Source organism: Trichoderma asperellum, chromosome 3, assembly GCF_020647865.1.
Source record: "Trichoderma asperellum chromosome 3, complete sequence".
NCBI classification, from domain to species: Eukaryota; Fungi; Ascomycota; class Sordariomycetes; order Hypocreales; family Hypocreaceae; genus Trichoderma; species Trichoderma asperellum.
In genome coordinates, this window is record NC_089417.1 from 4,336,532 (window position 1) to 4,348,654 (window position 12,123).

At 50.8% G+C, this 12,123-nt stretch overlaps 3 protein-coding genes across 4 annotated transcripts; 2 read left to right on the top strand and 1 right to left on the bottom strand.

Annotated features, from left to right (window-relative positions):
- The first annotated feature begins 2,291 nt into the window (after positions 1 to 2,291).
- Positions 2,292 to 5,506, top strand: TrAFT101_006016 (uncharacterized protein). Of its 2 annotated transcripts, none has more exons than XM_024900277.2 (4): positions 2,292 to 3,468; positions 3,604 to 3,667; positions 3,721 to 4,558; positions 4,625 to 5,506. In XM_024900277.2, the coding sequence occupies exons 2-4, from the start codon at positions 3,610 to 3,612 to the stop codon at positions 4,923 to 4,925; spliced, it is 1,197 nt and encodes a 398-aa protein (XP_024760539.1). In that variant the 5' UTR covers positions 2,292 to 3,468; positions 3,604 to 3,609; the 3' UTR covers positions 4,926 to 5,506. The 2 variants fall into 2 exon arrangements, with proteins under 2 accessions (XP_024760539.1, XP_065983748.1); XM_066127635.1 differs by having other exon boundaries at positions 2,825 to 3,080.
- On the bottom strand, positions 5,380 to 7,555 carry TrAFT101_006017 (uncharacterized protein). Its single transcript, XM_024905635.2, has 4 exons — positions 6,802 to 7,555; positions 5,992 to 6,740; positions 5,766 to 5,849; positions 5,380 to 5,686 (listed from the first exon to the last, which is right to left on the bottom strand). Exons 1-4 carry the CDS (start codon positions 7,412 to 7,414, stop codon positions 5,579 to 5,581), a joined length of 1,554 nt encoding a protein of 517 aa, XP_024760541.1. The 5' UTR covers positions 7,415 to 7,555; the 3' UTR covers positions 5,380 to 5,578.
- A 165-nt stretch (positions 7,556 to 7,720) lies between these two features.
- Positions 7,721 to 9,877, top strand: DBP5 (RNA helicase required for poly(A+) mRNA export). Its single transcript, XM_024908189.2, has 4 exons — positions 7,721 to 8,233; positions 8,295 to 8,780; positions 8,844 to 9,081; positions 9,140 to 9,877. Exons 1-4 carry the CDS (start codon positions 7,968 to 7,970, stop codon positions 9,629 to 9,631), a joined length of 1,482 nt encoding a protein of 493 aa, XP_024760542.1. The 5' UTR covers positions 7,721 to 7,967; the 3' UTR covers positions 9,632 to 9,877.
- The last annotated feature ends 2,246 nt before the right edge of the window (positions 9,878 to 12,123 follow it).

Sequence of the window (12,123 nt, forward strand, 5' to 3'; positions counted from 1 at the left end):
CAGACCATCAGGGAAGCGACGAGCCTTGATCACAGGAGCATCTTGATATAATTAAACAGTTTCAAATCGTGACTGATAAGGCAGCTCTGCTTATAATAATACGGATCAGGCCAAATCATTATGACTCGTATGGTTCCCGCGTACGGATATCGGAGCAACTACATGTAGCATGCCGACCTCCTTTGTATACGAAGTACTCCGTACGAAGTACAGGTATAGTAATCCTTACAGCCAATAAGAGTATTTCATCTTTACCTTGCTTCGTGTCTTCGTATCAGCGCAGCGAACTGCTAAAGTAAACGATATGTCGGCTACAAAAGCCTATAGTAAATTAACTCCGTATTTGGAAGCGAGTATAACAAGCACTTCATGGTGGAGAAGTGTCTTATACGAGTATCTGAGCACAGCTGCTGTTCTTATGGTTCCAAATCGGGAGTGTAACAGTGGACAATGACAAGCTTTTTTACTTTGTTATTTGGTGGCACAGCTATTGGTAGCTTGAGAGGGGTGACTGCATCAATGCAGACGGCTTTCTATGCCGTATCGCGATGCACTGTATGGAGTACTACTGCGTATCTGGGTGATGACGAGGATTGATGTCCCACTTGAGGCGCACTCCGCATACACGTAGTCGACTTCATGTTGATGGACAGGCGCTAATAATGAATCCATCACCAATTCATCTGGTGACCACTAGGCCACCCGTATGCTTATTATTGCCGACATTGATCAATGCCGTCAAACTCTACGCGTACATTATCATTAACATGCTAGAGTCCAAAATAGAATACTGCTAGCAACAGCTCGTATCGCAACGGTCGGGTCGGAGACTATTGGAGCTTCGGGAGAGAAAGTGTGGCACACCCGCTGTGCCAAGCAGCCACCAATTAACGTCGTCCTCGCAGAGCTCCAATGCAGATACGTCAGCGCGTCACGTCTCAAGTGGTTGCTGCATTTCGAGGTCGTCATCGCCGGCATCATGGACCGGACGGCGTTGCCGTGATGCCGGGCGCTGCAGAGGGAAACATGGAGCGGCAGATGGATCATGAAACGATGAAACGCTTGGGTGGTTAATATGAGCTGTACGCGCAGCACCAAGATAGTGGACAACATAGTGATATACAGCCCTGTGCTTGCAAAAGGAGTGCAGCGCCGTGAATACCAACGGAGGAGGCGCTCCGTATTAATTATGGGGGGGAAAACAGGCCGCCGACAGATCGCCTATTCGTAGCTGTAGAGACTAGGAGCGCCTCCTGGAAGTAGCGCAAGTATCGCTGGCCAAGTAAACCGGCCTAGAACTCGATGCCGCCGGGTCTCCTTGCGCTGACCCCCTCCGCGGCAGTGGCCAATCCAGCAATCTTGCTGGTACTAGGTACTACCTACTCCGTACTGCACTCGTGAATGTGAAAGGAACCCATAAAAAGGGGACGATTCTGGCTCACGGCCGAAGATTCCGCGCACGCTTCGGTCAGTGGCTAACAGGCACCAGGGGCAGGCATTATGTGCGGTACCTATTCCCAGCTCGCATTGTTACAGAGCGCCATGGCTCTGCGCAAGTGGCTCTAGGGGCGCTAGCAAATTCAATTGAGCCTTTCAATTCCAGCACCCCTGTTAGCTCACACATGGTCGCTGGGACGGTCCTTTGGCGAAATGCCCTACTGGCGGGTTAGCAGCGTTAGCAGCGTTAGCAGCTGTTTAGTATCGGCGTGGCGGTAGCTGGCGCATGCGATACGATCTGCATCGGCGGACGACGTCGTGGTGATGTTAGCAGCGTTTGCATGCAGATCGGATGCCTCCCACTGCGAGTAGCGCACGAGTGCGGAGAAACATATGATTTTTTTTTTTCTTTCCCTTATTCGTGTGTAAGTCGCGATGCGACATGCCAAACAAGAGCAGAATAACGACAGGCGGTCGGCCCACGCATTGTTCAATTGCGACCCTCGCGCCGAGATGAGATTTTCTTGTTTGTGCTGTGCTGTACTTGCAGGATCCAGGTACGTGGACGCATGCGGGCTTGCCGTGCCTCCAGGCGGTGCTGCCCGTAACGGCAAGGTCCAGGCACGGTCTGTCTCTGAGTTATTACCTGCCCAGCTCGGATCAGGTTTTCTGGCTGTCAGCCCTTGCGGGGGGAGAGCTGCTGCGAGTCAACAACAGGATACTTGCACAGCAGCTGTTTAAGCTGTCTGTCTGCACTGTACCGAGGACTGTATTTATATATGCATGTTTGTGCGCTGTATGACAGCGTTCACTTTAGTGTGTTAGTTCCATGACATGATGGTATAAAGTTGCAGCCGCTTTGAAGCTTGCGGCGCCCACACACTCGGGCGCTGGAGTACCTATGCGGGAGCAAAGCACACAATCACATGTACCTACAGATACAGATACGGAGACAGAGACACAGACACAGACAGATACGCACTGCTAGCCCGCTCCGCACTGTACCATCGGGCCATCATCGCGCCCATGGTGCGCATCGCATCCATCATTCTGTGCCGCCAGCCGAGGCCACCCTCGCGCTGCTCTTGGTTTTGATGGCTTGCGCGCTCGTACTAATACAGTACGGGGCAGCAAATTTCACGGCAAATTATGGACATGAGGCCGGTGGGGCCCAGGTGCCCTTTCCAGCGGCTCATGTCCCTGCCCGCGTCCCACCCACACCCCCTAGAAGCTCCATTCCCAGGGGAGATTTGGACGACCTCACCCCCTGGCAAGGCCCGCGTCGGAGCTTGTGGTTGGTGCACAGTCGCGGCAGGGGGTGTCGCTTGGTTTCGTCCAAGGAGCAAGTTCTTCACGTCCAAATCCTTTTTCTCCCCTTCTTCCTCGCTTTCTCTCGCTCGTTCGTTTTACGATTGCCGTCGTCTCGCCGTCCTGCTTCACTTCCTGCCACTCGTTACCAGGCCAAGCAATTTGCGCTATAGCTTCTTTATTTTCCTCTTCTTCATTCCAATCCAACTACAGTCTTCCAGGCCAACCAGTAGCCCTTAACTTCGACCACCATCTTTTAAGACATTTCTAAGCCGTTGCCGAGGAACGTTTCCAATTTTCGCGTCCGGAAAAAGATCGACTTTTTGCTACAAGGTGTGAGTTCTCCTGGTTTCGCTTGCGGCGTGCACGTTGCCTTGTTGTTGCTGCTCCCCCCAAACCTCGTTTCACCTGGCATTTCCGCAACCTTTCACCTGCTCTCCTCCTTCCATACACAATTCTGCAACGCCAATTCAGCCTCGATTTGCGTCTCAAGCCTGCTGCTGCGCCCCAGTTGCGACTGCGCTGTTCCGCTGTTCAAACTTGACGCTCCCTCTTTCTTCGGCCCAACCGACACTATTCCTTCCTGGACTCGCCCGGTGCAGATTCGAGCGAGAATAACTAGTAACCTGGGTCATCATTTGGGCGTCCAAGAGCTAGATTCTGTCAACATCTTTTGGTCTTGCGTCGTGCCTTTTGGACCGGTTGCATAGTTTAAACGCCAGAGTCAGATATAACCCCCTATTTGCACAAGCATCGAGCCCCGAATCGCGACCCGAATTTCAGACTTTTTTTTTTTTTTTTTTTTTTTTTTCCAACCGCACCGTGATGCATGGTTGCTGACCTTTCACCTTTCATTAGATCATAATGCATTCCAAGCTTTTCTCAGCCGTGTTGGCTGTTGGCTCTGCCAGCGTGGTCTCTGGTAAGCGCTTCCTCTTGCTTGTGTATGGCTTCGCAGTGCTAACTCAACCGTAGCTGTCACCACCTGCACCAAGGACATCAAGGTTACCCAGCCCACTCCCGTCATTGCTTGCGATGTTGTCGATGCTAGCATCACCATTGACGCGTCTGTGGCCGGCGGCCTGAGCCTCGAGGGACCCAAGGCGATCACAGGTGATCTCATCATCAAGAACGCCACCCAGCTCATCTCCATCTCCAGCTCTACCATCCAGTCCATTGAGGGCAACTTCGAGCTTCAGAGTCTCGAGCTCCTGAGCTCTGTTAACATGCAGGCGCTCAAGACCTTGAACAAGCTGAACATGGTCAAGCTCCCCCAGCTGAGCACCTTGACTTTTGGCACTTCTGGTGTCACCAAGGCCTCCGACATTGTCATTTCCGATACTTTCCTCAATGATTTGAGCGGTCTCAACATCAACAGTGTTGACAGCCTTACCATCACCAACAACAACAAGCTGACTGCCTTCAACTCCGATCTCGTCAACATCACCAGTCTTCTCAGTGTTACTAGCAACGGAAACAACATGGAAATCAACATGACCAAGCTTACCTCTGCTGCGGAGATCCAGCTCTCCAACGTCAAGAGCTTCGTGGTTCCTCGCCTCAAGACCATTACTCAGTCTCTCAAATTCGACACCAACCCCGAACTCACCACCTTCTCTGCTAAGAACGTTACCAGCATCACCGACAGTGTCACTTTCATCAACAACAACAAGCTTACCAACGTCTCTTTCCCCCTGTTGACTTCTATCGGTGATATGACCATTCAGAACAACACCAAGCTGCTTGCAGTTGAGGGTTTCCCCAAGCTGTCAAAGGTCGCTGGTGGTATCATCCTCCGTGGTAACTTCGAAACGTAAGCACCTATCCAGCCTGAATACAGCCATGAGTCGTTTTCTTACTAACATTTATTTTCTTACAGTGTTGAGCTTCCTTCTCTCTCTGACGTCGAGGGTGGCTGCACTGTCTTCTCCACTACCGATATCTCTGCTTTCTGCGGATTCTTTGACAATGCTCACTCTAAGAAGATCATCAAGGGTACCGAATCCTGCAAGAGCAACGTTAAGGCCGCCAACGAGGGAGGTAGCGACGGTGACTCCAACACTTCCAGCGGCGGCAAGGGCAGCAGTGGTAACGGCACTGACAACGCTGTCGCCGCTCTTAGCGTCAACAACGTCCTCTTGGGTGTGTCAGTCGTTGCTGGCATGGCTCAGCTGTGGTAAAAAGTCGAAGGATGATAGGTGGGAATTTGGCGTCAATCTCTGTTCTCTCAGATGTTTTCTGTTTTCTATTAGCCAACACGTTGTGGTTTCATCAACCTCTCCCAGGCCATGGCTGCACTACTTATGTCCGCGGCACTAACGCTAGAACTTAATAATGGAAATGTACTTCAAAAAATATTGTCGCCACGTTTCTTTATCCTTTGGCAAGCTCGACAGGACGCATGGTGCGCATGATGTATGATGCCTGTCGCGTCGGTACGTTTGTCAGTGTGTATACGCCTGGACGGCTCTGGTTCTCCACTCATGTGAAGGAGAGATTCATGTTCAGGCACCACTGTGCACGGCGTGATGAGCACATCTATATTGGCGACAAATTGGTTAGCACCGGTGTGCTTCAGACTTGAAAAGGATTTTACGTGTGTATGGTTACTGGTGATTATTCTATCACGATTTGTTCCTCTCTTTAGACTTTTTCTTTATTGGTGTTGGTGTATGTTTAGACTTAGGGTACTTTATACCACTTTTCGCATTGTTTTCTCTATGAATTCAACCTTGCCTAATTATTACATATCTATTTCGCTCCTGGTCGTGAAAATGAAATACAGTCCCTACTATAATGCAAATATTGCTTCGTGCTTGACACCGTGGTAACGCTACTTTGATTTATTCACGTAAATGCCCCTTTCAAAATCTTCAGTGTCGTAAAACTTTGGGATAATGGTGTTGCCGTTGAAAACGCGACCATCTAATTCATTGACTGCCTATTGTTATTGAGTTAGCCCCGGCTTTTATTGTTTCGCTATTTATTTGATTCTGTACATGCGAGTACGCATGACTTACTCGCAGGGCAGACACCTGATCTGTGAATTTGATAAAGACTTGGCGGGTCTCGACGTCAATGTATAGTCTCTCGACTCGTCCATACTATTGTCAACGCATTAGCTCAGAGAGAGAGAGAGAGAGAGAGAGAGAGAGAGAGAAAGAGAGAGAGAGAGAAAGAGAGAGAGAGAGAGAGAGAGAGAGAGAGAAAGAGAGAGAGAGAGAGAAGGAGGGGATAAATCTCAACCTTTTCACCGCATTCTCCGCCAATTTCCTGGCCAAGCCCATCGGCGATTTCCGCCTCGAGGTCGGGCATGTTTTCCAGCATGTTCTGAAGCACAATGACCTCGCTCATGGTGCCAAACTTGCCGGCCGCTTCTTTGCGCTTGCCGCCGATGATCTTGCCTTTGCCTCCCGGTTCGGCCCATCCACCGCCGTCTGCGTCGGCCTTTTTGCGCCTCTTTTCGACTTGGACGCGCAGGGGGTTGAGGATGCCTGATTCGTTGGCGCCGAGGGCGGTGCCCTTTGTCCAGCCGTATTTGCTCATGAGGCGCTGGGCGAAGCCGACCTGGCCGGGGCGGTTGGATCGTGGTTGGGAGGAGTCTTGGGGGGTATCGTCGTCGTCGTCTTGGTTGGTGTCTTGGTTGGCGTGACTGAAGCTGGGCGGTGGGGAGTACCTTTCGTCTTCGCCGTCCTCGACATTGTCGAGGGATAGGGTGGGTTGGTTATAACGGACGGGAGCTTTGGATATCGAGACGGAATCTGACGGTGGTGGAGGCGGAGGAGGATTGAGGCTCGTATCAAGCGGTGGAGGCGGTGGGAGAGGTATTGATGAGTTGGAAGGCTGTGGCGGAGGAGGAGGAGGTGGTTGTTCTGTTGACGAGAGGGCTAGACGGCGGGCATAAGCCTCATCTGCAGTTTCATCTTGTGGTGGAGCGGCTGGAGGAGATCTGGGAGGAGGCGCAAAGTTGTAAGAGGTAGGCGGAGCGAATTGGTCTGTAATGAAAACATATCCTGTTAGACTGGTTCCTCAAGGCTTTGACGTGAGTCGGCTTACTGGAAGGTGCTGCGCGCGTTCCCTCGTCCTCAGAGTCTGATATGTCACTCTCATCTGGTCTCTTTCGGTGTCGATATAGCAGACCTTTCCACTCCTGCACCTCTGCTACTTTCTCATCGCTTTTGAGAAACTCGTCCACGTTCGTTGGTCTCGACGGATCGTACATTTCGTCCCAATCCGTCTCGAACTGCTCGTCCTGCTTCCTCTTCTTCTTCTTGCGACCGCCGCGCTGGCGCTTCTCTCCAACGCCATACATCCACTCATCTTCCTCTGTCGCTACCCAGTCGGCAAGAGAGCTCTGATGCGGTACTGATTGAGGCCCTACAGATTGCGGCGCTCCGGTGGCAGTTGTGGCCGTCACTGGATCCGTAGCAGGCCTGGGAATAGCTTTTGGGAATGCCGACTTGGCTTTCGGCTGCTTCACCTGTGGTCGGCGGATGGGTTGGAATTGGAGGGCGGCATTGATGGCTTTTTTCGGCGCCTGCTCGTCGGCGGTAGCTTCGCCTTGTTTATAGGTCACTGGCGCGGAAGATATCGTCGCCGACGCGGGCGGGTCATTGGGATCGTGAAGGTTGTCGTAGAGGGAGAGTCCTCGAGGCGGAGGTGCCGCCATGTTGCCTCACCACAAATTGCACTTGGCTCTTATGAGGCTTTTGGAGACGTTTAATACATGTAAATAAAAATTTAGTAAGTATGTAAAGCTTGAGGCGCTACCAAAGTATAGGTAGTACTAGGTAGGTAATGAAATTCGTAGATCTGAGTTGCTGGGCTTATTTCGTACCTACTAAGTTGGCGATACAGCTGATAAGCTATAAAGCTGCGGCGCGCCTCGGAAAATTATCGGCGTTATTCAATCAACTGAAGGAAGCCTTGAGCTGCAGCTTCGCCCCTCCAATCAGCTAACCCCACCAAAATTTCCCCCGTCCTGTCCTCGTCGTAGGTCACTTTAACTTCACCATAGACTTCGGTGTAGGCTTTGGGGAGCACGCCTAGGCGCCGTATTTCCTTTATTCAATTGTTTACTTTTCCACGGTTGGACACGGCCCGAGACAGTTGCAGGCAAACTGTTCCTCAGCATCCTTCTCTGATCTGTATATCAGCCTCCGATACTACATACCACTTACGAATCCCGATAATCTATCTCAATCACTCACCGTTTTCCAAAAATGTCTGACCTCGCGAGCCGTATTACGAAGCCTGACGAGCCGGCCAAGACTACTGATTGGGCTGAATCTGTTGAGGCAGAGGAAACTAAGCAGCAGCCAGAAGCTGATGCTGGCGCTGCCGAGGTTCAGGTTGACGGTGCTGTTGAAGAGCTCGGTGGCTCTGGTCTGCATGAACCTGACTGGGATGTTGAAGTCTCTCTCAGCGATCTCCAGGCCAACGAAGCAACTCCTTTCCACTCTGCTACACAATGGCAGGACATGGGACTGTAAGTATCGATGGTTATTTACTACCCTAAACTGAATGTTTACTGACTGTTTTCCCCAAAGTTCGGAGGACCTCCTCAAGGGCCTCTTGGCTCTCAAGTTCTTGAAACCTTCAAAAGTCCAGGGGAAATCGCTTCCTCTAATGCTTAGCGATCCTCCGAGAAATATGATGGCCCAATCCCAATCTGGTACTGGAAAGACGGCGGCGTTTGTTACTGCCATTCTTTCGCGTGTCGACTTTACCAAGCCGGATCAGCCTCAAGCCCTTGCCTTGGCGCCCAGCAGAGAACTGGCTCGTCAGATTGAGGGTGTTATAAACGCTATTGGTCGCTTTATTGAACCTCTCAAGGTTGCTGCAGCTATCCCTGGTGCTCTGCCTCGCGACCAGCCAGTTCGATCCGCTGTTATAGTTGGCACCCCTGGTACTGTCCAGGACATTATCAGACGAAGACAGTTGGATGTTTCTCAACTGAAGGTCCTCGTCTTGGACGAAGCCGACAACATGCTGGATCAGCAAGGAATGGGTGACCAGTGCCTGAGAGTAAAGAAGTACGCCTATTTAACAAGAAAAACGATGGGGTGAAGAACAAGATAACTAACGCCTGAATGTAGCCTGCTGCCGAAGACTGTGCAGATTCTTCTCTTCTCAGCCACTTTCCCCGACAAAGTCGGTGCATATGCCATGAAGTTTGCGCCGAATGCCCATTCTCTCAAGCTACAGCGAAGCGAGCTTACAGTCAAGGGCATTTCACAAATGTTCATCGACTGCGCGGACGACAACATCAAGTACGACGTCCTTTGCAAGCTTTACGGTCTTATGACCATTGGACAATCGGTTATCTTTGTCAAGGTATGTTGTAAATGGAATTTTGAGATAAACTTGGAGCAATATTATTGACATTAAATAGACCCGTGAAAGCGCCAACGAGATCCAGAGACGTATGGTGGCTGATGGACACAAAGTATCTGCTCTGCACGCTGCGTTTGATGGTAATGAGAGAGACGAGCTGCTGAACAAGTTCCGACAAGGCGAGAACAAGGTTCTCATCACCACCAATGTCCTCGCCCGTGGTATTGACGTGTCGACCGTATCCATGGTCATCAACTACGATATCCCCATGAAAGGCCGAGGCGATAGTGAGCCAGACGCCGAGACTTACCTCCACCGTATTGGTCGAACTGGACGTTTTGGCCGCGTTGGTGTCAGTATCAGTTTCGTCTATGACAAAAAGAGCTACGATGCCCTCCTCGGCATTGCCAACACATATGGCATTGATCTCGTACGTCTTGACACCGATGACTGGGATGAGGCGGAGGAGCGTGTCAAGGAAGTCATCAAGAAGAACAGAGCTCAGGCTGCATATGCCCCGAGCGCTACGGATAACGCCAAGGCATCCTAGAAAGATGGGTTTGACGCATGGATGACGATGTAAATTGGTGGAGGGTCTATATTTATTGCTTTTCTCTTTTCTTTGGTTTGGTGAGATGCTACGGTATTAACAAGTTCACGATGAATGGTACGGCAATAAGGGATTATACAAATGGATCTGTAGAATGTGGCACGACGAGATACCAAAAATTCACACACTTGCGCTCTTGCAAGACGACTGAAGTCGCTGAAATTTATAAATATCTGGCTGATTTCGTAATGCTTGTCTCGTACCTACGTAACTATCTCAGCGACGAGCGTTGAATAATAGTAGCTCACACGGTTACTCAACCAAGCCAACTCCAACGCATGATCTAGGTACTATTTTACAGCTAATCATCACCACTCAGCCAGTGCTGATTCAGAGTTTCACGAGATTGGCATGGCTTATGCAGCTCAAAGTGGATATCGGCTTGTAGAAGGTGCATGAAGGACTGCCAAGCACCGTAGCTGCGTAACAGCAGCATTACGATGGAGCCTGCGGTTCATGGATCCGTCTCTCACTTTCCGGCACATGACTGACTCTCACAAGCAAAAGGTACTGCGATTCGGTGGCAAAATCTGAACCGAGAAGAAGTCTGTGTCTTTCCATTCACCTTTTTGCATATAATCTCATTGGCCGTAGCGCTTTCTGCGGCCTTTTTTTTTTTTAAACCCCCATGCCAGGCTAACACTACAACGGAGGAGGTTGGAGACGCCCGTAACCGGAAGATATCTGGCGGTTGGAGAGATTGTTTCTTAGCCTGGCCGACCACCTCTTTTTTTTTTCGATCCTTCTCCGAGGTGGCTCACACTATGTAGTGCTAATGTAGATGCATGCACGTCGGATGTATGTCCGCATGTATAGAACTTACTCGTACGCGAATGAGAAAATATAGAGCGTAGATGCATATGAAGACTGCTGGGAGGGGTTGATGCTACCACCATTGGCACTGTACTTGCAGTGTGTGAGGGGTCTGGGCTTACACGAGGGCTGGATATTATGCACGCAATTAAGTCAGTGGTTGGAGGAGATGCTACTCTGCAGTTGTGAATCAGACGCTGGAGGCGCACAGGCGAGCAAACAGGATATCTGATGAATAGCTAGGTGTACGAGCAAGTCGCCTGTCTCAGCGGATTTGTGGGTGCTTTGATGCCGTACCACTACACCATCACCGACGAAATAGAGCTGCCTATCTTCTCCCCTCATCACAGCTAGGATCCACCATTATGTCACTGCAGCGCCAAGAGAGAAGAAGCCAAGGAAAGTAACAAAGCAACAACAACAACAAACAGCCAGATGACAGAGGAGCGAAAATTCCCTAAGAAAATCTACGCGGTGAAGCATCTCACGTGTGGTTCCCAAAACTACATCGAGGATTGGCGCTACAGGCAACCCCCACTCTTTTCTCTCTGTCTCCCGTCCAGCCACCGCACACCGCCAACTAGACACCACTAATTTTTTTTCGCATTTCCCGTTATTGGCACACCTTGCATAATAGCGCAGTTCTGGTCGAGACAAATCTGGCAAGGTAAGGAAACAAAGAGAGACGAGGGAGAAGCCAAGCGAAGACAGAAGATTCCTTTTCTAGTGAGGTCGGTGGCAATAATTGTGGCAGATGGTTATAATCCTTACGCTGTGTGCTTGTATGACTGTCGGCTGATATTTTTGAGCAGCACAGTCGACAAGACCCCCAGCCGCATTTTTTTTTTTTTGAGAAATTTCTCCTACGGAACAATCCCTGTCAAGTGTCGGCTGTGGCTCCATCGTCGTAGCACTGGTTAGCCAAAAAGGAACCAGCCTCTCCGAGCCTGGCAGCCATACGAGTAGCTCGAGGTGGCTTAACGGTTAGTTTGTGGTGCGATTTTCCCCCCCTATGCTGCGAGAATAATAAGGGACCCTTCTGCAAGTCATGTCCCCAAGCAAGTCATTACTATGCTCGCCACAGGAGATGAAGAGATTTGATCCATCAAGGAACCGTCTTCCTAGGTAATTGACGCAATTGTTCAATGCCGATAGATTCCGGGGTCGAGCTGCATGAGAACGACCGCGGGGCATCAAGAGGCGAGCCACGTAGCACGCCGGGGGAGAAACCAGTCACAGCATGCATGTCCATCCAGCCTTCGCGGACGCATCCTCAGGCGCTAGGTCTTTTCGTGGTGGGCGCTCGTTGATATCGCTCAGAAAGCCGGAGCCACTTGGCCCACAGCTAGCCAGCTCATCTGGCCGCCTACTCATGATTGCATTTTGTCTGTGTGTCTGATTTGCCCGGCGCGGCCCAATCCCACTTTTCGTTGGTTGATCATGCATGTTCCAATTCTGTTGCGTCGGGCAGCTTTCCTGTCAGCCCGTGCGGATTCAAGTCATGTCTCAACCCGCAAATGCGGCCGGCTGGCGACAAGGCCGCTTGCTGAGCCCAATCGTAGTGCGGCGCGGCGGGCGAAATGGCCTTCTTCTTCCAATTGGGTCTTCGCTGGTGCTAT